The following is a 23972-nucleotide window of genomic DNA, read 5'->3' as shown; positions in this document are numbered from 1 at the left end:
GGGTGGGAGGGAGATAGGAGAAATGACTCCATGCTAGGACATATCTTGAGTCTAGCAATAGCCCTTCCTCACAGTACATGATCTTCCTTTCAGACCTTCTGTTAGTTGGATGCCAGCAAGCAAACACAGCTAATAGAAGCTGGACTTTTATGAGGCTGTTTTGATATTCATTTTCCCTGGTATAGCTAAAGGGGCCGTTTCTATGACAGAATTCTTAATTAAATGCTGACAGGCACTATTCTCCTCGACTGGTGGTTGCTCAAACCCTTTCATTTTTAGAACTATAAATGCAAAAACATTTAGTCTTTTGCAACTGTAGTTAATAAATTTGTTCCCCTGAAGCCCCCTCCAAGCATGAACACCATTTAGATTGCGAATGACTCCATCCCCTGCCAGAGAAGAGAAAGATTATTTACCTAGGAAAGAGCCTTGCAGTCTCTGCCATCATTCAGGAACATGCTGCAGCTTTGAAGAATCTCCTGTTTTCATGTCCGATTGTTTTGTTTGTAGAACACAATGAACTACAACAGAAATTGGAAAAGAAAGAGAGAGAATGTGATGCCAAGACCCAGGAGAAGGAAGAGATGATGCAGACTTTAAATAAAATGAAGGAGAAACTTGAAAAGGAGACTACTGAGCATAAGCAAGTGAAGCAGCAGGTGGCTGACCTCACGGCACAGCTCCACGAGCTCAGCAGGGTGAGCGTGAAGGCTGGGACTCCCCCAGGCAGGTCCTTGGTTCCTGGGCAGCTGGCGAGACCTCCCCTACCCGTGCAGCCCCTGCAGCCTTAACTAGACAGCTCTTGACTGGGGCAGTGAAGCTGCAACGTTTCATAGGATCTGACACAATGGTTATAAGCTTTCTTCACTCTGTTACTGTGTAGTTAGACAGCAGGGGAGGTTTAGGGCATGCATCTTAAATATAAAGCTTCTATTTAAAAAAAAAAAAGAAAAGGAAAAAAGAAAAAGAAACTGGGATACAGTAACTATATATTTATAAGTCTCCTGATGAAAATGAGAGAAATCATGTTAGCTTCTTAAAGTGAGAACTGATTTCATGAAAACCAAACCACATGATGGTGAAGGAAGAGAGAGATGTGCGAAGGCTTTGAAAAACAAGCACAGAGGTACCAGATACAAAGGGACGACTTAGAGTCCATAAGGGCCTTGAAGAGTCCACTTGGCTTACTGATCCTTTAAGCCCCCTCGTCAGAAGTGTGAATCTCTAATACACATTGTAGGCAGAATTACGGACTCTGGCAGTCATTGCATGAATTCAGTTCTCCCACTGATATTCTCCTTTCCTCTTTCTGTTTCTTTCAGAGGGCTGTCTGTGCTTCAATCCCAGGTGGACCCTCGCCTGGAGCCCCAGGGGGACCCTTTCCTTCCTCTGGGTCGGGCTCTCTCCCTCCCCCACCTCCCCCGCCTCTGCCAGGTGGAATGCTGCCTCCGCCCCCACCTCCCCTCCCTCCAGGTGGCCCCCCTCCTCCCCCAGGACCTCCCCCCTTAGGGGGAATCATGCCACCTCCAGGTGCTCCGCTGGGTTTGGCACTTAAGAAGAAAAACATTCCTCAGCCCACAAATGCCCTCAAGTCCTTCAACTGGTGTAAGCTTCCTGAGGTAAGCCGTGTGTTCCAGTCTCCCCTCTAACAGACAGCATTAGCAGCTGATGGTATTCCCTCGCTGCAAGGAAAACTCCTGGCTGTTAAATGATCTCGTCTTCTAATGTGGCCTCGGGTTTCTCACCAGCTCAGATGTTTAAATGATAAAGCTTCTGATAGAAATGACGAATGGTTTACCCAAACCAGCTCGCTTTGGGCATCTGGTAGAATGAATAATTTGGCACAGCAGTAACCATTTTGTAACCATGCCTGGTCCTTTTTGTGTATAACTATAAAACATAGAATTTATTTAACTTGATGTTTGCAGAACAAACTGGAAGGAACAGTTTGGGCTGAAATCGATGACGCGAAAGTCTTTAAAAGTCTAGATCTTGAAGACCTGGAAAGAACTTTTTCTGCCTACCAAAGACAGCAGGTAACAGCATGTGCCCCTAGACTCTGAAAGTAAAGCCTCGAAGTCATGTCATTTTGCGTGACCCCTGGGCCATCTGCTAAAGCCATGGTGTGGAAAGCACCTTAGCTATAGGCTGTTTGGTCTGTGGTGGTATGTTCCTTCAAAGCCGCGTAGTTATGTGTACGTCTGCATGCCCGTTGGTGCGTACACACAATTTGAAGATATATAAGCTCCTGTTTAGGGAGTTTCATATCCTAATGTGTGTACCAGATCTTGTCGATATTGATTAAGGATTCCCGCATATTTTTATCACCGTGCTAAGTCTAAATGGATCCCCAAGAGAAAATACTAGTGGAAGAGAAATGTAGCCCTACAGAATACCATGCTTCAGTCATTCTCTTATCTGTAACTCATATTGTCACATCTCAGTGCTTGTTTTTGAAGCTATTTTTGTTTATCTGACTTTTGAATATGTTTATATATATAATATCAAATTGTCATAAGAGGTGAGGGTTGCTTTTTGAAGTAGATGGAAACTTTAAGTGTGGCAGTTGGTAAATGGATATTATTCGGCAGCTAGAAAGAATCCAGAGAGGTTTTTACTTTGTGTCATGAATATGATACAGACTCAGGAGTGTAGTTGCAAAGGCTAAGAAAGTGTGGAGACAGCAATGATACAGAGGAGGAGAGAATCCAGAGAAGCCAACGAAAGTGAGCAAAGTTTTCATCATAGGAGTAAGAACGTGTGATTCGGTGCTTGTGTCTGTCCATGCTGATGTGGTCAGGTGGTCAGTGTCACAGCATGAGCCCAGGTAATCTGTGAGAGGTCCCTCACACTTCTCAGAAGCACACCTTTGAGGCGCCTCCTGGGGGTCCCTACGAGGTGATCAGGAATGGAAAATCTCAGAAGAACAAGCAAAGGGGTCCAAGGCAGGCACGGGCACACTGGAAACCCACGGAGGGGGAAACTGAGTCTAGGACTATGAGAGAAATGGTTCTTAAGGATGACTGAGGGATGACAAAAGGGGGCAGGGTGCACCCTAAACAGGAGCTCATGGATGACGGGTGTCTGCTCAGGGGCTTCCCCCAGGACTTTCCAGGAGGCCCTGAACTCCCCTGTGAACCCTGTCCAGGGTGGGCCATCCTCCGACAAGCAGCAGGCTTCTTTACTGGGGCGTGGCCCAGCTCCCAGATAAGAGTGTCTCCAAAGAGAGATGCCAAGCATGGAGAGAGGAGGGGGGCTGAGGCCAGGGAGGGCCAAAGGCTGAAAGATTTTGCTGTTTTTTTTCTTAAACTGTTATTTTGAAATACATTCAAATTTACAGGAAAGTTAAAAAAAAATGTAACCCTCATACAGAGAATTCCAGTGTATCCCTACCCACCCACTCCTGATAATTTATCTCTCTATCCATGTGTCTGAATGTCTACCTAACCAATCCATTTTCTGAACCTTTGAGTATAAGTTGTATACATCACGTTCCTTGTACACTTAATACTGCCATTTACCTTTCCTGAAAAACAAGGATATCACTTATATAACCACCTTAAATGCAGTTATAAAGTTTGAGCAATTTAATAGTGATATAATCTGTCTATACCCCAATTTAAAGCTGTGGGCTTTTTAGTTTTAAAATGGCCTTTGACTCATCTGAAATGAAAAAAAAACATTATGGCCTTTAGCCAGAATATTTTCACCTAAGGGAGGGAAGACATCTCTGCAGTACCTTTTTTGCTGCTTTAACAAAGATAAAGTATAAAAATACAGGGCAGGCCACTGTGACTCAGTGGCAGAGTTCTCGCCTGCCCTGCCAGAGACCCGGGTTCAATTCCTGGTGCTGCCCATACAGGGGAAAAAAAAAAATACAGAAGGTTGTCTGCAATGGTACATAAACACTGAGATAGGAGCCCTCATCTGGGGTCCTCTGTAAAGATGAAAGCAAACTGTTGTACACACCAAATGAAGGAAAATGAAGAAAAAGAAGATAAGGCATTGACCAGTGGAAAGCCAGACTTTATTTCTTAAGGGACAAAGGGTATATATATAGAACCCTCCTACAGTAGGTGCTCAGGTCGAGATTGAATGCAACGTACCTCCTCTCTCTGCTGTCCCAGGAAGTGTCCTCCAGGCCGAGATAGGAAGTCATAGGACATTTTAGCAAGTCTCCTGGTCTAGGGCCAAGGAATCTTCTGACCTAGGTACACGTCATGGTGATTTCCCAGTTCAATTTCAATCAGTGATACTGGCCATTCTGACAGCCTGAGATGGAGGTTTAAGAATTTAGAGGAGTAAATTCAAGGAAGGGAAAACAGCAGTTATTCCTAGCAATGCTATTGTATGAGCGTGTGGTTGCATTTATTGTAAAGGTGGGTGGTTGAAATGCCCAGGTTGCCAAGTCTCACGATTAACTGGCATTCAGCAGAAGGGGCAAGAGGAAACCGCCAAAGGGCTCTGGGATTAACGCGTGGACAGTGCTCAAAACTCTGGATTGAAGAAAGATACCAACCTGTCACTGCCTAAGTCGTCAGCTGTCCTTCCTGTCAAGACTGACTAGAACATTTCAGCTGTAGTTGAACTTCACCCTGGAGAGGGTTTAAGTAGTATCAGTTGTGAGCATATTTTTAAGAGCATTTCTGGCAGAATAATTTCAACACACCTGAAATGCTTAGCTTGAGTAATTCAAATATGTTTCCCCTCTGTGTAAGACTTTGAAATGAGACTTTTTACACCGTTAGAGACATTTCCCGTATGAGAGTATTTGGGCAATTATTAATTTCCTGAAGGTGGATGGGAAGAAAATGGAAAGATGCAGGTGTTCTGGTAAGAATATGTAGGGCAGAGTCAAGGAAATGGGGCGCCTGTCGCTGAACTGTCCCCTAGTCTCATGACTAATGGCAAAATCAAAGACTTGTACATTTTCATTTCAGTCTTGGCAACACATTATATAATTACCATCACAGTTGAACTGTTCTCTTTTCCGTTCCCAAATGAATGTGGAGAAACTATTTTTGCCACGGTGTCTCCTTTTTCCTCCCTCCAGAGTTATGAAATCCTGGTCAAACTCTCCAGACTTCAGCCAGTTGTTTGGCCAGATAAATTTCTCAGAGTGGTACATGAACTCACGAATATTACTTGCATGCATGCACAACGCTATCGCAGAATAAGATTTTTGAAAAATAATCTCAGCAAGTATCTAATATAGTTTAGGTGAACACTGAGAAATGACACTTAGGGGAGATCTATAGATATAGATATAGAGATATACAAATGAAATATACCTGGCTGATTTGAGAAATATTATGGCACTAAAATCAGAACAGATATTTTTACGGTCTGCTTTGTGTTTAAGGTTCTGTATGAAGTGATACAAAGGATTTAAGTACATTAAGCTATTGCAAAGACCTGTGAAGCAACTTATAGTCTAAAAGCAGAAGCAAGGAAAATCTGAAAATAACCATAATACAGAACTAAAAGATGATAATATTAAGCAGCTATTACATTCCTGGTGCTGAGTATAATATACACAGTTTCCAACCTCATCAAACCTAAAATTTTGTCTCCCAAGAGCTGCTAGAGTTATTTTCTTATTTAATCCTCACACCAACTCTTTCCTATTTTGTAGATAAAAGCATGGCTCAGTAAGTGTTTAGTGTCCCAATAGGTATCAGAGTTCGGTCTAAAAGTAGCATAATTCTTAGTTTCATTTTGTTCTTACTAGCCCATGGTTTTATTCATTATGAAAGTTGAACTTTGTAAAGGATTTTCTCGACTCCTGTTGAAGAATGAGCCCTGCTTTTCAGCATTTATTTCCAGCGTGACTATCAAAGGTGTGCCGAGCTGATTGTGAACACTTGTGTACCACATGAAGTGGAAGTTAATAGTGTGCAGTGATTCCCTGACTCAAATTCTAAAAGTTCACTTGAAAGTTGTTTTCTTGAATCTCAACATCTCTTTCTCCCATTAGTTTCAATATATGATTTCTAGGTCAGCCACAAATAAAACTTATTTTAATACATAACATAGCGCATTGTGGAGCAGTACTACTTCAAATACAATTAAATAATATTCTTCATTCTACAGGAAATTTTCATCTTGAGATGCTATTAATGAACTTCTTCTTATCCAGACAGTGGCATGTAGGGTGCTGGACAGAGGGAAAACGAGCTAAGCATTTCCTTAAAGGGATTCGTATCTCAGTAGCGAATTAGCAGCTCACGATATCGATACCTGCTCTCTCCTCTTTGCTTAGGGAAGCCTCTTCTTTAAGGGTCTAATTATCAGCAGATAGTATAACATTTCAAAACCTTCCTGCTCTGATTTGTGGAACAAACAGTAACTATTTGTTAGGGTCCAGGCTGTAGACCCTAACTTCTACTAATGTGTAATATACAAGTCATTCTTGGGAGCCCATTTGGTATATTCATTGGTATCTTAATTTTGTATAAATTGTCAAAGAATTTCCCCTTTTTTTCTTTTTGCAACTTTAATTATTCTGTATGTACATCTAGTGTTCACATTTAAAAATTGGATTATTTAAGAGTCTAATTCAGTAATCTTGGTCCTTTACCATAGCACGTGGAGGCAGGAAAGAGAATTGTAAATAGTGCTTTTTTTTTTTCAAGACTAAAGTGTATGTATAGTTTCTATCACTGAGCTTGGTGATAAGAATGAATCAAGTGCAGGAATATATATATATAATTGTGTACTTTTCTGGAGAACCATCTCTAGCTTTATCAGATTTTTAAAGGAATCTCAACCTCAAAAAGATTGACTCATTCATGGAAGTATTATCGATACTTATGATGTGTTCAGTCATTATTTTATTATGGAACATTACCTATAGGAATCTCTCAGCACTGGTTCAGAAAAAGCCAATCCTCACTTCCTATTTATATTCCAAGCCCTAAGCCCTATACCAAAAATCATCTGGAAAATCAGATATCCTCTTAGGTAGAGCCAAATAGGTGAATCTATTATATTTACCCCCAAGCCAATTAGAAAAGATTTTTTTGTTTTGTTTTTTTTTTTCCCTCAGTTTTTGAGTATATGATTTAAGGTTCCAAAAAGAATGTTAAATTATCTGAAATAGGTCTGGGAGCATCATTATTTAAAAGGACACTTAAAGAAGAGAATCTTTAGGCAAAGAAGTAACTAACCAAGCTCTCCAGTGGCATTCCTCATCCTTACCAGTGGAAATGTAAGATGCATTACTTAGCTTTTGGCTGTCACACTTATTGCCGCTGCTGGTTACAAACAGGAGAACCTGATGAGCTGCCCTTCAGCTCAACTGAAAGCAGAATAAAAAAGGATAAAGATGGACTTGATCACGAACTTGAAGGATAATTATTCCACATGATAGCCACCTAGTATTAAGCTGGTAGATACGAGTTTTGGTACTGTACAAAACACATTAGATGCATTATTGCATTTAACCTCAAAATAATAATCCAGTTTATGACAACTGTCTGATTCCTTAGCCCACTACACTAGAATCTTAATTTCCTGGCAGTTGGAAATTAATTTGTAGAATGTAACATAAATTGTAGAATGAATTACCAAGAACTTTGTAGACATTTCTTCCTTGAAGGCCAGTAAGAACCAGATGTAATTCAACTAGTAATTGTCTCTTTTAGAGAGAAAAGTAGGTTAAGATGATCTCATGGAGTTCATTTCACCATAGTCTTTTCTGCTCTTGAAAGGTAACTACTTTTACTGGAAAAGAATGCTAAGGAACTTTGGGAGAGTAGAAAACTTGACAGTTACATCAGGGACACAGACAACTGTGACATCAGAGGTTTCTTTTGGTTATCAATTTATTTTCTGAATGCCATTCTAGAAAAATAATCCCTTATTGAATGGGCGGAGCCACGGGAGGACACATTTTTGTTTCACGCTAGAATTATGTGAAACAGTTCATCTGTGTAAAATTGGCCTTGGCAGTGCTGCTAAGACCTTAAAAAATCTGCTGAGCGAATGCTGGTTCAAGCTGTTGGCCTGTAAGCTGGAGTGTGTTTGACACACTGAATCTTTATTTGTTCCAGCCTTGCAAGAGTATGCAACACGAGATATAGCTTTCTTATAACAACACATCAATTACCTCGCCTTCTTTTCTTTTTCTTCATTCCGAGTCTGTTCTATGAAGGATTTCAAGAAGACTCTGTTTACTTTGTCTCCTTAGGCAGTTGGGACAGGGCCACCAGCGGCTCCACACCACATGACTCGCTTGTTATTTCTTATTGAGTGTTCTTTCTTCTTCCTCATACCCATCTATAGTGTCCACAGCATTCTTTGGACCCTCTAGGAGTACTGAGGATTAATATTACTGACCTGTCTTGTTGAACTTGTCTTTTGTTATTTCATAATCTTTCCTTATGACTCAAGAAGACAGGAGAGTATTTCCACCAAAAAAAAAAAAAATGCATGTTTTGCATAGGTGTAGTTTCTCCAAGTTGGTGAAACTGATTGATATTTTCTTGCTTCAGGTGAAAATTGCCATGTTGACTAAATGGAACCCAGTAGTCCTTTCAAAGAGGATTTGTTCTTTCCCCAACTTGGGTCCTTCTAGGGTGTTTTAAGCCCTTTGTTTCCTGACTTTGATTTGCCCCCTTGAAAATTGTGTACGGCAAATATCTTTGTCTTTCTCTACCTTGAATGCTTAATAACTGTGCTGTTCATTTTATCTTGAGCTGAGCTTTTTCATCTTCATAGCTCTCGTTGATGTTCATAGGGGCATAAGTCATCATCTTTTACCCTTTATCCTTGATTTCCTTGACTGCTTTGACTTTCCCACATTTGTGACTATGATTTCTGAACTGCATGTATCTGATTTACCTTTTCCATGCTTCTGCCATGGCTGTAGGATTTCTTTGTGAACAGTAACTCCAAGCAGGTAAGTGAGCTAAACCTTGCTTAATATAACTCCTTGGATCATTGTAAGCTTGAAATTTCTTGGTTATCCCATTTGCTTTTAGACAAGGTAATGCAATACCTGAGTAATCCCACATTGGGCTTAACTCTTAACTGAATATGTCTAGAAGCATGTCTGGAATCTCAGCAAGACCTGAGATGGTTGAAGTTTGATCACATGGAGCCTCTTAGCATAAATTCTACATTATCTTTGTTTCTTAAGCTTTTATACAGTTCTAGAGTTCTTTGGTTTCCTTACATTTTTTAAATGCCGGGATCCATTTTTAAATTGATTCTGACCTCTAATAAAATCAAACTTGCTTTTAGCAAGTTAGTCTCTGTTTTCACCTTGAACTTTTACTCTTATGGATGGCTGCAATGCCCCATTTACTCAAACAGTATTTCACATAGAAGTTACTGTTGGCTCTCTTTGCATACGGCTTTCTGTCCAGCAGCAGAGTATGCTACTTTTGTATTGTTAATTAAGGTAATTGAACTAATGCCTTGAACTGCCCCCTCCCTTTGTCCGTCAGGCTCCTGGGTGATGCAAGGTAGCCATCTGGGCTTGGGACCTTCATGTTGCACTTGAAGATGTTCAGAAGGTTTTATTTATTGTTCAGGTTTTAGAGTGCTCAGGATACAAATGGTCTGAGGACGAATGGCCCCAGTAAATGGCTGGAATGGCAGTGGCTAGCCTCAGCTGAGCTTGATGCATCGAGACAATTCCTCTGCCAGCTATCTGTAGAAATTTGGGAAACAAAGGGAGAGCACTAGTCAGTGACAATTTAAACATGCTTAGCATCTCCAACTTCAAAACACTTTGTATTTCCAAATAAGCTTTTTGAATGTGGGTGGTCAGCTTTTCTTATTATTTTCCTTTGCCAACTAGATTTTAGCCTTTGTTTCCATTCCGCTACGTCCATATACTCCCCGTCTCACTGTCTCAGCTTTGTGCACATGTGTGTGTATGTGTGTGTGTGGCGGGTGTTTGTAAGCAGAACGCATAAAGAAAAAGCATGTGTCTGAAGTCTGAATGTCACTGTTTGACTTTGATGGATTTCTTTCATGCTCTTTATAGAAAGAAGCAGATGCCATTGATGACACACTGAGTTCCAAACTTAAAGTCAAAGAGCTTTCAGTGATTGATGGTCGGAGAGCTCAGAATTGCAACATCCTTCTATCAAGGTATTGTTGATGATGAATAAACATTTCTTGTAGGACCAGTTTTTCTATCTTGTTGCTCAGAACCACGTTTGTTATTTTTTTTTTTTAATTGCACTCTGTTGAAATACAGTTCTTTGGGTTCTCTTCTGTTAAGGTAAGGAGAACTCTTGTGCTTACTTTCCCTAATAGAATGTATTAGAGCTGAATGCCTACTTTCTTAGAGGTTAATTTCCACAGATTCCTAAATTTAAAAAACAGAGCATCCTAAATTGATTTTTCCCACCCAGAAAGCCTGGTAATTGTCTGTATTGACAAAATTTCTTCGCCTTAGAGATATCCTGGCTGGTCAATAACACTGTAAAAGACTTAAGAGCAGTGACGAAGATGCCTTCCTTCATTTTGCTTTCTAATGTCACCTTTTTATACCTCAAGATTATGTGATTTCATGATCATTTTGAATGTATTTATGAGAATAAGGTATGCAAATCTCAAATCTCAGTGAAATGCTCATTTATATGTTCAGCCCTGTTCAGAAATCTTTCTTATAATTAGTGAACCATCATGGCCTTGGAACTTGAAAAAAGAAGAAAAAGTTGGGAGCCTGGAAATCTTCAGGCAGTGTGATGTGTTGGGCTGTCCTGGACCTTTCAAGTAGTTATTCGGTATCTAGTTTCTCCTTTCTCTAAAAGGCATTTTCACGTTAGGCAAAGAGACCTAATGTATATGAGGTGAATGGAAGTGTAAAGTTTCCAGGACACTGAGACTTTAAAGATAAATCATAGTGGTTACATTCTAGAAAGTTGCATGTGGGCTTTTTCAGGGAAAAAAAAAGAGTGCAAATGTTAGTCCTTAATTTTTAGAAGGTCTTAGAGTGTGTTTCTTCTAACACCGAGAACTGCTGCTTACTTTTCAGCATAGAAGCTGGATTGTTAGCCAGATATATATATTACTTTAGGAGTGAGTGTTTCTCTTAGTGGAAGAGAAATTGAAGCTTAGTGAGATCACTGAATTTTAATACAATGTATAAAGAAACACAAACCATCCCTTTAGCCTTGCATTTCTCCCTCTGGCTGGAAGCAGGGCAAAGGCCCTGCATATCTTTCCATATTTGCTTTGTGAGCACATGCTCAGGTTAGGTACAATATCTAGCCACCTTAGGAATGCACTTGTGAAAATAATTTGAAATCCTACTTACTTTTCTTGTATTGGGTATGCAAAGTGTTTTGTTACCTTTTATAGGTACTTTCTTAACAGCTAAATTAAATGAAAATTTGGGGAAAGGTTGGTTGTTTTTTTTTTAAGCCCTAGAATGTCTCCCTAATAAAACCACCATATATTTCATGCTTTTGCTGTTCAAATGACCGCTTTGCAACAAATTGACCAAAGGAGCTAGCCATCTGGACTTGTAGGAGATTTAAATGCCCAAAGGAGTAAACACTGTGACCTAGTTCCTGAGACATTATTCTCAGTACTAGGTAACAACCAGGACAATTAGACTAGTTATAGATAAGCTTGTAACTCTTTCTGGTAAATTTCCCATCCTATTACTGAAGAAAATATTTCATATTTGTGGTATGTAATTTCTTGTTACTCAAATATAAACTTCTAAGGTCACTTAGGATTTTAATGTGTCTAAATTCTCACTAGAAGACAGTTTTAAGAACTCGTCTTGAATCTGTTCGATTTTCAATTAAACCCAATTTAACAAGTACATGTCATTACAATATGCACAATTAAGAACTGTGTTGTGTATAACAAAGTGATCTCGAGTTGCCCTTGACCTAAAAGTAATTGGTAGCCTTATTGATCAGGTTCTAAAACCTTCTGTTCCACAGAGGATTCAGTACCACACATACTATTCCAGTCAGTGCTCACTGGTTTTATCATCTTGTCAGGAAAATACCTGGCTGGTATGTTATATATGCTGTGACAAAGGTGAAATAAATTAAACAGTTTTAACTTCGGTTTGGTTTTTTAACCAGTCAGCAGTATAACTCCTTTTCATCTGTACTGAAGTACTGCACCCAAAATGAGCTAGAGCTTAAAGGAGGGAAGAGATGTCATGGCATGTTTGATCCTTCTTCCTTAGTCACTACTTTGGAGCATTTGCTTAGCACTGTGCTTGGTGCAATAGGCTGTCCTAGGACTTAAGACAGTGTTGCTGCCTTTTGACTTTCACGGTTAATTGGAGAAGAAAAATGACCCATATGTGAGATGATTTGTGAATAATTCAGGGCTTAGACCAGTCTGACGGGAAGGAGTCAGGAAGCTTAGTTATGTGAGAGAGGGGCACCAGCAGGGTTTATCAGAGGAGGGAGACCTTGAAGGAGAGGAGTTATGGAGGCAGAGGGGAGGGGAAAGGCACATCTGTACACGGTGTGCAGTGGGAGCAAATGCATGGAAGGGATAGAAGCATAGCTAGATAGAGAGAGCTCTGTGATCATAGCAGAGAAGTATCGATTGGGTTGAATGAGATGAGATACATTGGGTGGGACTAGGCTGGGTTATGAGGGAGTGGGGCCACCCGTGTTCAAGTCATAGCTTCCTCATCTATGAAACAAAATTAGTAGCTTACAGTGTGTTTGTGAGAATTAGGAATTGTTAGGGCGCTGATACAAGGTAGCTGCTGAGTTAATGGTACCTGGGTATGTGCCTATGGGATCAGGAATTGGTGCAGTTGTAATAGGGTTTTAAAGATGGATCTCTCCTGAGTGCACAGGGGCCAAAAGCTGTAGGCAGGCCCAGCCATCTGCACGAATGCTGTTTTGTTGTCCATGTGAGATGTTATGAGGAACAGAGTGGGGAGATGTGAAGAAACCTTCAATCAGATGTGGTGACTGGTTTTTATGCGCAGGGACTAAGAATAGGAATGTTTCAAATATGAGGTCAAGATTTTCCGCCTTTCCACACTTACGTCTTTCTTCTTTCCTGCTTATTTCATTCCCAGGCTGACAAATTCCTCCATTTCTTATCTTGCTGACTAGGACTTTATTTCCCAGCCATTCGGTCATTACGTCAAATTCCTCCGTAGTGAAAGCCAGCAGCATACTGCATGGCTGTATTTTAGCAATCACATGTGCACACGTGTCTGGTTATCCTTTAAAGCTGTTCCTTACCCATATTCTGTGAACCAAGTGGACCTTTGGTCCGCGGCAGCTGTCACGGACAGCCTTGCCTGGGGCTGAGCAGACAGTCGGAAGGAAGGTCCTTCGCATCGCAGAGGTTAAGACGTGGGAGGAGGCGCAGGCCCTTTTCGTGCCTGGGGTGAAGACAGCCTTTGCAGAGTGAGTGGCCAGGATCGCTTGCAGCTGTCAGAAAAGGGACTGTTTGGAAAGCATGAGTTTGAAACAGAAGCTCCAGGACGTCAGAGTGGATTGGACACGGTGGACCTTATAATGACATCACCAGAACCAGAGAGCACAGCATTTCTCCCCTGTGCATATAGCTGACATGTAGCAAATTACAGTGCTCTCAGCTTTATTCCTTAAATCAGACCTCATTCCCAAACACACACCTCTCTCAAAAAAAAAAAAAAAAAAAAAAAAACGGCAGAAAGAAATTTGGAATCTGTCTTATATTGCAAAATGAACCCACCTAAAATACAGTTTTACAAAGTGACCTGCCATTCTTTTTTTCCGGATGTTCACTTGACATGGCAGCCTAGCAATAATAAACCACAAAAAGCTACTCTAAAGTAGGGGGATTTGGATTAAATCCATTGAAGCAAAGCTAAAGCTGAACGCTAATCTAGCCGTCCATCCTTAATTTATTTTAACTATGCCTGGATGTTCCAATTCTCTTGGCAAATTTTTGAAATATTTGAGAAGAGCAGGGTAGAGTTAAACACTGTTTAAGAAGGCTGGTTTGTTTCCTGCCTTGTAAAGAAAGTTGAACTGTACGTCTCCACAGTTGCCACCCTCCAGCACACCCGAACACTGCCAAGCTTTCAAAGCAATTAAAAGGTTTGAATTGGTAGGGTCCTTGAATTACAGAGATTAGAGACTCATTTAGTGGGTGACAGTTGATACTAAGAGTTCTGCAACCTATGGAACAATCCCAGAGGGCGGCACCCCCTTCTCCTCTTTCCCCTAAGGTACAGTTTCTTTGTCTGATCCCACAGCTCATGTGCATGGTGATATGTTGACAGGTAGATTTTCTTAAATACTATCCATTAAAGTCTTGAGTCTCTTTGTGGGCCACGTTAAGAGAAACCCAAATTGTTATGCATTAGAGCTAGAGTTTAGTCCAGACAGCCTCTGGGGATTGAGCAGCATAAATATATACAATTTCAAAAGCAAGAAGATCTGCACTCCATATGGGGAGCTAATGAAATGCAAATCTGATATTACAAGTATTGTTCTCACTCCTTTTCTTTTAAATGCAAAACAGGACTCAGCAGAATTGTGCCATAAAATGGTTTCTTCAACTCAGTGTGAAAAGGACACCAAACTGATTTATTTTTTTCTTATAAGCAGAGCTCTTTCCTTGATGATTATAGATGTTTCCACAACCAGCTGGTTTTCATTAATGGTGGTTTAAACCTTCCCTAGCATTACTCTTTTTTGCCTTTGCATGGCTGTACCATGGTGTTTGTACTTAAATTGGCCCAAGAACCTTTAGTGCCCCAGAATCTATAGCTAACAGGGCATGTACAGTTGAGACTTCAATTTTTTGATATAAGATTTCCCATCATACTTTACTCATGCCAGCTTAGCTGAATTCTTCCATTTATGTTCAAAGGTTTTCCTTCATGATGTTCTGATGAATATGTTCATGAGGCAATGGTTATCCCAAGAATGACTAAAAGCAACTCAGAGTACCCTGCCCCATTCAGCGTTATTGTACACAACATGGGAGTTGTGATGGCACAACTTGAACTAGGTGATAAAATGGGCCTTTCTTTTTAACATGGACAATTTGGCATTTCACCCAGATACTACCTTTGGATGTAAGAATATGAAATAGAAAAGAAGGGAATAAGTGCAATGGGATTCCCAAATATTTTCCTTTCTTTTCCTCCTTATTGGCATATGAAACAACGCTCATTTTTAAATAGCATGTGGATGGTTTTAACAAAATCTTGTCAAAATTTAGATAAAAGGTGTGGGCCACGGTGGCTCAGTGGTAGAGTTCTCACCTGCCATGCCAGAGACCCGGGTTCAATGACCGGTACCTGACAAGCAACAACAACAAAAAATTAGATAAAAGGACAAGCCAGAATTGTCCATGGCATGGAGTTCCTTGTCCTGCTCTTCTCCTTTTGCGGCTTTTATTTCCACCCCTCCATTCACTTGGCCTTCTCGATTATCTGTGACACCGTGGCTGAGTGTGTGCCTTACATACCTTTGTGTTTTGAATGTTTCACCTTGTGATGTGATTCTCCCAAAGATTATAGCCACCTTTAAAATAAAGACTGTCTTCTAATTTCTTTTTAACAACTCCCAGTACCTATTAGATATTATACCTTAGAGAAGAAACTACATGAAAGAAAGGGTTTTTATTAATGCTTTGGTAGGTGTTCATGATAACCACATTAAGTACAGTTTAATGATCAAATAGCTGTACATGAATATTAAGATTACAAAGTGCTGCTGCTTTTTTATTTATTTATTTATTTATTTTTCTGGTGTAGAAACGTTTCACCTTGTAGAATATGCGTATAATTTCTTGAGTCCTTTCTCTGGCCAGGTACTATGTGAAGCATTTTACCTCTGATGATTTCGTTTAATTCTTACTTCCCCCCCCAAAAAAAAATTTCATTTTTTTAAATGTTATTTTCATTATCCCTATTTTACAGATGAGGCAATTGAGACTTAATAAACATTTTTTCCAAGGGTATACTAACCAGTAGGTTTCAGCACCAGGACAGGGGCCCAAGCCTGTCTACTGCCAAAGCTCCTGCTTTCAGACATTTCAAATGGTTCAAGATATGTGTATGTCTTGTTCTCTGTGTGTGTTTTTATTTCTTATCTCCAGTCCTAAATGCGATTCTTCTTGAAGAGCATCAAATATAACAGATGAAGTGATGTTTATGTCCCGCATTCGTGGTGGGTTGTAAGGAAGTTAAGGTCTTAAAAATAAGTCTGTGTCTAATGCCGAGGAATAAAACAAAGGAATGATTCGATTATCATGTTGATAATCTGATTACAAATTTTTGCCATAGTTAAAACCATTGGTGATGTCTAATTAAAAACATATTTTCAAAAGTATGTTTTACTTTCAAGACTCACATTTCACAGTCAACACTTAATATTGTTCTGGTATAATCAAGTTATAAACCTGTAATTAAATTAGTAAATCATTTAGTTTTGTGGTAGACAGAAAAAAATAAAACAGATTTGTTGTTCTGCTTTCAATTCTTCCCTATGAAATACTTATTAGGAAAACAATATTTACTACCACAGCCACCCCACAAAGAAGAGCTTGGAATTAGCAGTAAGAAGTCATGGGTTTGCATTAGGTACTGCAAACTTCTATATGTTTCACCCTAGGCAGATAACTTGGCCATTCTGAGCCTCAGTTTCTCCATCTATTAAAAAAGAAAAAAGAAAAACACCATCCTGGTTATTTTAGGCTCTAGCGAAATAATATATATGAAAATTCCTCAACTATGAAGTGCTTATATATATTATTTTGTATGTTCAATTATTGTTCAACTTTTAAATAATAACATGTAGGTTTCAGCTCTCTCAAAATCATTTTTAACCTGACAGCAAGCATAAACACTCCTGACATAATCAAGATAAGAATTACTTCTCCCCTCTCACCTTCAGTTGTTGGATACTATATATAAAAGAAAATGATTGTGAAGGGGTGTTTTCCCTATTTCTAACCTTCAATCCCTTGCTTAAGGAAACTAAATGATAGAACATAGCAGCTTTGTTCTCTCTGTCAGCAAAGCTTTATGAAGCCCTGAAAGAATGTTAAAGCAGTTTCAAAATACCATTTTCCAGGGTAACATTGTGAGGAAATAAGCTTTCCCTGAGAAACTCTGAGAAAAGTATTACTTGAAAATTAGCTGCCGAAGCAGGAATGCATTGTCTTGTTTTAAATCCTAATTCTCAAGCCAGCAGTGTTAAAGGCAATATAAAACATTCTTCTCCCCAGGTTGAAATTATCCAATGATGAAATCAAAAGAGCAATTCTAACAATGGACGAGCAGGAAGATTTGCCCAAGGACATGTTGGAGCAGGTAAGCTGGCAGGCTACCCGAGAGCCTGAGTGAAGGCTGACGGTCAATGTGGAGTGGGGCGTGGAGAAGACCTGGTAGAGGCTGGTAGATGCCCTCATCTGAGTCAGAGTCGAACCAGAGTTCCATATGGTTATATTAGGAGACCTTATAGTGTCTTTCCCTCAAAATGAAAAGGCTAGCAAATGTTGGAACCTACAATGCCAGATTCTGTGTCTCAAGTTACAATCAAGTTGTTTTTCCTTTGTGGGTCATTTAAATCTGTTAGCTTTCATTGAAATTCTACATTTCACAGGAAGATCCAGAATCTCACTATACGATGAGATCACAGACTATACTTCATAAACTGATCTAATACAATTTGCACCTTGACTTAACCATTCCCACAAGCACAAAAGCCACTGTTAAACACCCAGCACAGTCATTTACCCTCTCATGCGGGTCATAAGGTGGGTTGTAAATTTGGGTGGCAAGTCTTGTCTCTGGAAGTTGTATGGCACCCTTTTGTGTCATAAATGCCAGTACATGTAAGTGCCATTGCTAGCAAGTGCATGATTTCCCATGCAGACACATCTCGACCCAAGACGTTTGGAGATACTTAGTATCTATGGCAAGGCAGCAAGGCTAATGTGATGCCCTGACCTTTCTTTGCAGCGTTTGTGTAGCATGCTCTGCTTAGCTCCTCTCTCTGTGTCGTGCTATTTGGTACCTTTGTTCCTTTGTCCCCCTAGATGACAATGTTGTTGAATTTGTAGATATTCCAGGGATCATCCCCACCTCTCTGCCCCCTGTCCCTTTGTCTGGGCTTAAATTTTTCGGTACTTGGTGGTGATGGTCTCAAACTGCTCTGTGACTGTTTTGTCTCTGTCCCATTGTCATGGGACAGAATCAAATTTTGAGTGATTTTAGTCAAGAGGTGTGTGTTTGTCAGCGCCAGCTCCACCCTGAACAGACCAGGTGCATCATGAACATCCTGATGCCCGACTGAACGTGAGGTCTCACCTGGTGTGCCTAAGCACCTTATCCTGATTACAAAAGCTAACGAGCCTGGAAGTGCTCAGCTCCCAGGAGCAGAGGGAAGGGATATTTTGTGGTGCTAAATTGTGATCCTGGTAAGGCGGCTGCTCAGGGTGGGGTGCCTGTTGATCTGCATATGCATTTTCCATGCTTCTTTCCGGTGACCTAAAAGGCCTAGGACACTAAGTGGGAAGGATTGATTATGTAGGGTGTCACTATACCTAAAATAGGCATACCCCTCCCTGAACATACCCTTCTGCAGTTAGAAATGTCCTGGGTGAACAATCTGGCACTCAGCAGTGGAAAAATTCTTGTTCTCCTTTAGTTACCAAAATAGTTATATGTTTTGAAATTCAGGTGCCCTATAGGTGAGCAGTTTAAAAGTAATTCCTAAACCTAGATTTCGTTTGTTAGGGGGTTTTGAAGTTCTTACATACCCTCTTCCCTTCGTTATTGTAAACCAATCAAAACTGAGTGTCGGCCCTGATAGAGAAAAGCTCAGTTATCCTCCATGCCTCTAGGCTCACAGGCGACCCTGAATCCCGCTTGCCTGGATCAGATGTTGCTGAATCAGAGTGAAGAATTATGCGTAAAGGTGCTTTACTCCCTGGGCTTTAGCCCTTTGGACAGGGTTGTATGTTTAAGTTTCCGCAAGGTTTGTTTACTGTGAAATTGCATCTAGCAGAATTCCTCATTGATTGAAAGGATTTCAAAATCTTGCCCAAAGGGTTTCAAAACCTTGCCCAAAGAGGGCGGGCCGCGGTGGCTCAGCGGGCAAAGTGCTTGCCTGCTATGCCGGAGGACCTCGGTTCGATTCCCGGCCCCAGCCCATGTAACAAAAACAGAGAAACAGAATACAATAAAACAAGAAAATGTTTAAAAATGTTTCCCTCTCTTCCTTCCTTCCTTCCTTCTCTCTGTCTTTCCTTTAAAAAAAAAAAAAAAAAAAAAAAAAAAAAAAAAAAAAAAACCTTGCCCAAAGAGCTTGCAGTGCAAACAGAATAGACTCCAAATAAATGCAAGTAAGAAAATCAGTCTACTGAAGCAGGATCTTGACAAGTAGGATACTTTTGACCTGGTCTCTTGTGAAAATTCTGTGTGTGCCTTGCTCTCTGATCGTCTCCTGTGCTCTTTCTTTTCCTATTTTACTATTATCCTTCTGCTTATTTCCCATCACGTAACACTTTTCCCAGGTGGGCACTGAAGCCAGCGTCTCCTCAGTTCTATTTCTGACTTCCCTTTGGACCACAGTCAGTACACTCTTATTTTTGAATGCGTGCTTTTCTCTTTATTCCCGGGCATGTGCCTAACTCTACAGTCTGTTGCTCGGCTCTCCTTTGAGAGGGGCAAGTCTTCACATGTGGCTCCTACTGTACTCCTGTAAGTGACAACAGAAAGAGAGTCGTTGTACTACCCTGAACAGGGACCTTTGGGCTCAGCACAGCTAGTTCAGAGCATGGGAGGGCTGGGTACTGTGCAGCTCTGTGGAAGGATCCCTGAGACCAGAACTGATTTCCTTGCCCACTGGGTAAAAATCTACACTAATGGGTAGGAGGAAGGGAGACCTGTTTTCTCTTTTCTCCTTACCCTATTATCTTCCCTTCCTGCACCAAGGACGAACAAGAAGACACATGCCCTGTCTTGTGTCACATTTGGACACAGGAACATAAATGCCTATAAGTTATCAGGCCAGCACACCTTCTGTTTCCTGTCTAGACCTAGGAGCTCCCTGGCATCCATTTCCATTTTTCCCTCTCTCCACCCCATTAGGAAAACGGGAGTATTCCCTGCCTGTGCTCTGTCCCTATCACTTCCCTCTGCCCAGAGACCCAGCCAGATTGACTGCCCCTCTCCTCTGGATCTTCAGTCTCGCCATCTCATCCAGTTCCTCTCTTTTCTTACTTGTTCAGATCTCAGCCTGTAAAATGCATTCCCCACCCTCCTCCCCAAACATATTCATGACCTTTTAAGAATCCATACCCCTGTCTAGCTACTATCCTCTCTCTTTCCAGGCACAGCCAAAGTTCTTGAAAGCTGATGCACGCTCCTCTCCTGTCGCTCCTCCTCAATCCACTGCAGTCTGTCTTTTTGCCTCTCTCTGAAGGTCTTCTCGTGAAAGAGGTCCACAAGTCCTGGCTGCCAAAAACAGGGGCCACTTTGCAGTCCTTACCTTCCTTTGATAAGGACACCCACCTAAGAAGGCTACTTCCTCTCTGAAGAACCACTTTCTTCCTTTGGCCCTTTGATACCACTTGGGCTTCTCTGGCACCTCTTTGCTGGCCCTTTTGAAGTTTCCTCTCTTCTTGGCCCCATCCCTTAAATGCTGGGTTCTCTTCCAGTCCTGCTTTTTTCTCTTAACAGTTATCTTACATCCGTGTAGTCAGTAACCTACCTGTCACAATCAGCACCAATGCTTTGAATTCCTTGTGGATTTCTTCAGAATTTCATACCCACTTATCTGCTGCTTACTAGAAATCACTATGTGATTCTCTTCCAAGTATTTCAACTACTAGACGACTCTTCTCCTCTCCACCTCATCCCACCTCCAACCTTCTTTTCCAGGGTAAACTGTCTTGCTCTGTGTAATTGTTGCCTAAGCCAGAAGCCCAGACCTCATTCTTGATTCCTCCTCCTTCACCCACGACAGTCAATCATTCAGCCAGTCAGGCCAGTTTTATTAAAGCCTTCTAAAGAAAACTGCTCTAGGATCTTTTCACTGCTCCCCCTCCCCCCAGTCCAGGACACCATTACCTGTCACCAAGATCACGGCACCAGCTATCTAATCATAAGCTCCTAACACTTCTGATCCCTTCTAATCCTTTCTCCATTCTGTGAACACAGTGATCGTTTTAAAATGCAAACTAGTTTTCCTAACTAAAATCTTTAAGTTCTATCCCAGTGCCCCCAAAATAAAGATGAAATTCTTAGAAGACCTTTGTCTACTTCTCCCACTTGATTTCTTATTACTCTCTGGTCTTGCCCACCCCTGCCCCATCCCATTATAGCCAAGCATTCACCTCTCTAAATGCTGTGCCATCCATTTCAGACCCGGACATGTGATGTGCTCTCTGCCTCAAACATAATTCCAGCCTCACACCATTCACCTCCTTCGCTATGATTCCGGTTCTCTTTTTCTGCTGGTGGCAGCCAGACCAACTGTCTTAAGTTGTCAGAGATTCTTCAGTTATATGTAACAAACACTCTGAAACCTCCCAAATGGGTCACCCAGTGCTGGCATCTCATATAATGGAGACAATCACAGGGTCTAGAGGGCCACTATGTTTAAAAAAAATAAAAACTATAAAAATAATAACACCTGATCTAGAAAATGACATGCATGTACAGGCGTGTGCAGACACAAATATAAGTGTGTGCCTTCACAGGAAATCAGATTCATACAGAAGTACTTTTTCAACTTTAAATTGTATTGCCATTTCTTCCTCTTTCCGTACACATTTCTTTCTAAATAAAATATGGAATAAAAATCTTCAAATCCCTATCATCCAACTCTATATGGAACAAAAAAAAAAGGGAAATGGAATTAGATAAGCCAGAGGAATAAACTAATCAAATGGAAAATACACACAGAATTACTCTTTCCATCATGATGCAATAGAAAAAAATATAGGGCTAGGAGTCAAGGGACTTTGGTTCTATTTCTGACAATGACATAAATGTGCTTTGTAATCCCAGTTGTATTTCAAGTTGCTTAATCTCTCTGGACCTCAGCTTTATCATCTGGAATGAGAGTGTTGAAATAAATTATCATTAGGATTCCTCTGATGGTCTGTGCAAAGTGGGTCCTGATAAGGAAATTTCACCACTCTGATTTGAGAAGTATCAGAAATAAATCTTCTGTCACTTTGCTTTCAAATTAAAGCGGAAAGCTTTGAACATTTCTATTGTATCTAACCAATCACCTCTGTGCACAGTTTAAAATATTATCTGAGAGCAAATTAACCAAAAGGGTGAAAAATTACTGTGCGAATTTAAGCTACAGACCTTAGCTTTAACATTTGGGTGTGCTTTTTTTAGCTCTTGAAGTTTGTTCCTGAAAAAAGTGACATTGACTTGTTGGAGGAACACAAACACGAACTGGATCGGATGGCCAAGGCTGACAGGTTCCTTTTTGAGATGAGTCGGTGAGTTTGAAAATGCTTATAAAACAAAGATGCCACTTACATTTCTAAGGAAGTTAACTTGCAATTCGGGGGTGTGTTTAGACTAATTAACCTTATTTAGCTGGAAGTCTTTTAAGATTCTAAAATCTTCAAGTTTCTGCTATGTGGAATTTGATTGTTTTGTTTGAGTTCTTCCCCATGAATGAGCCAGAGTCAGGACTTCTTTACAATTATGTCCATTCCTGGATTTCTTTGGCTCACATGCTTTGACATAATCAATTCTTAGCATATTCCTGGTTCCTGTTAGTGTCATTGTTCTCACCACTTGGATTTCCTGGGATGTTGTCTAATACCTTCTAGTACCTGGGCATCTCAAGGTTGTTGTAAAACAGAAAAGAACGTTGAACTCAGGCTGGGGTAGCCTTGGAGCCCACATAACTGAAGAGCCAGGGTCTGAGTGATGACACATGTAGACATCACGAATCAATCATTGTCGTCTTCCCCTTGGTTGGACCTTTGGCGCGCCTTCTGAATCGTTCTCCAGAAAGCCCTGCGGGCAACCACTGCATACTAAAAGGGCTTGTCAGGAGAGCTGAGTCTACCTGCCATTTGACACCAGGTGAATTGATCCTACATTGAAGAAGGACCAGTGGTCTTGAAATGCTCAGCCAATCTCAGTGCAGAGCTCTTCTCCTAAGAGCCAATAGCAGTTCCAAAGGCTTACTGGTGAAGCCAAGGTGAACATGTCTCTCATTCTACATTTCTGCCATACTCAGACTCATTTTTTGGGGATTATCACATCTCAACTTGCCATTTTGTGTGCTGCTATAAGACAAAGGATGGTTTTGAAATTTTGAAATGTGCACTAACCAACCTTATTTGTAGACAAATAGATGGCCACCTATAGTAGCTGTCAATTCTTAAGTGTCTAGCTCTTTGCATGGGTCATGCTATTTAATCCTCCTAACAGCCCTGCCAGGTAGGCTAGTCGCTAGGTGAGGAGGTATTCTCTGCCTTCTACAGGCAAGGAAAAGAGGCCTCAGAGCAATTAAGATACTGTCAAAGGTCACATAATAAGAGAATCTGGGCAGTGAACCCAAGACTGTCTGATTATCTGGTATAGCCCTGGAGGAGGGTCTGGTCCCTCCCCCTATTAGCCTGAAATTTCTATCACAGAGCGGCTTAGGCATTGAGTTCAGAAGGCTTGGGTGAGAATGCCTCCTGCGACCTCTTCAGCCATACAGAGCAGCTTGTTTTAGTGGTTATGAAAGGATAGTGTGCATCCCAGTTCTGTCTTGTTATTAGTTCCTGTCTTGGAAGGCAGAGCTTGTTAGCCCTGAAGAGGGCAAGCAGGGAGCTAACTGTGATGAAAGCAGAAGGAGCGAGGAGAGGATGCTTAAAACTTGTGGAAAATTAAGAAACATAGCAAACTGCCCTTTATTTGCAGCAGCATGGGAAGTCTTTACATTTTCATCCCATTGCATCTCCTCTGTGTTCAAAAGAGCTACTGGAACTCTGAGAGAAAAAAGGAGGCTTTAGTTAACAGCAGCCAGCTCCCACTG

At 40.9% G+C, this 23972-nt stretch overlaps 1 protein-coding gene and 1 long non-coding RNA gene across 6 annotated transcripts in view; one reads left to right on the top strand and one right to left on the bottom strand.

Moving 5' to 3' along the window:
* Positions 1 to 23972, top strand: part of DAAM1 (dishevelled associated activator of morphogenesis 1) — a 187775-nt gene that overhangs the window by 142946 nt on the left and 20857 nt on the right. For all 5 annotated transcript variants that reach the window (XM_077122487.1, XM_077122488.1, XM_077122489.1 and 2 more), the window contains 6 exons: positions 511 to 698; positions 1323 to 1619; positions 1929 to 2036; positions 9998 to 10104; positions 17191 to 17275; positions 22325 to 22431. In XM_077122487.1, the coding sequence (XP_076978602.1) occupies positions 511 to 698; positions 1323 to 1619; positions 1929 to 2036; positions 9998 to 10104; positions 17191 to 17275; positions 22325 to 22431 (892 nt within the window). The remainder of the gene's footprint in view (positions 1 to 510; positions 699 to 1322; positions 1620 to 1928; positions 2037 to 9997; positions 10105 to 17190; positions 17276 to 22324; positions 22432 to 23972) is intronic.
* Positions 4020 to 7296, bottom strand: LOC143651754 (uncharacterized). The gene is made up of 3 exons (XR_013160186.1): positions 7170 to 7296; positions 4520 to 4595; positions 4020 to 4272 (listed from the first exon to the last, which is right to left on the bottom strand). It is a non-coding gene; the product is annotated as an uncharacterized LOC143651754 (long non-coding RNA).

Source organism: Tamandua tetradactyla, chromosome 12 (genome assembly GCF_023851605.1).
Source record: "Tamandua tetradactyla isolate mTamTet1 chromosome 12, mTamTet1.pri, whole genome shotgun sequence".
Lineage (NCBI taxonomy): Eukaryota > Metazoa > Chordata > Mammalia > Pilosa > Myrmecophagidae > Tamandua > Tamandua tetradactyla.
The sequence above is the reverse complement of the archived record's forward strand: the minus strand, read 5'-3'. Positions and strand labels throughout refer to the sequence as shown.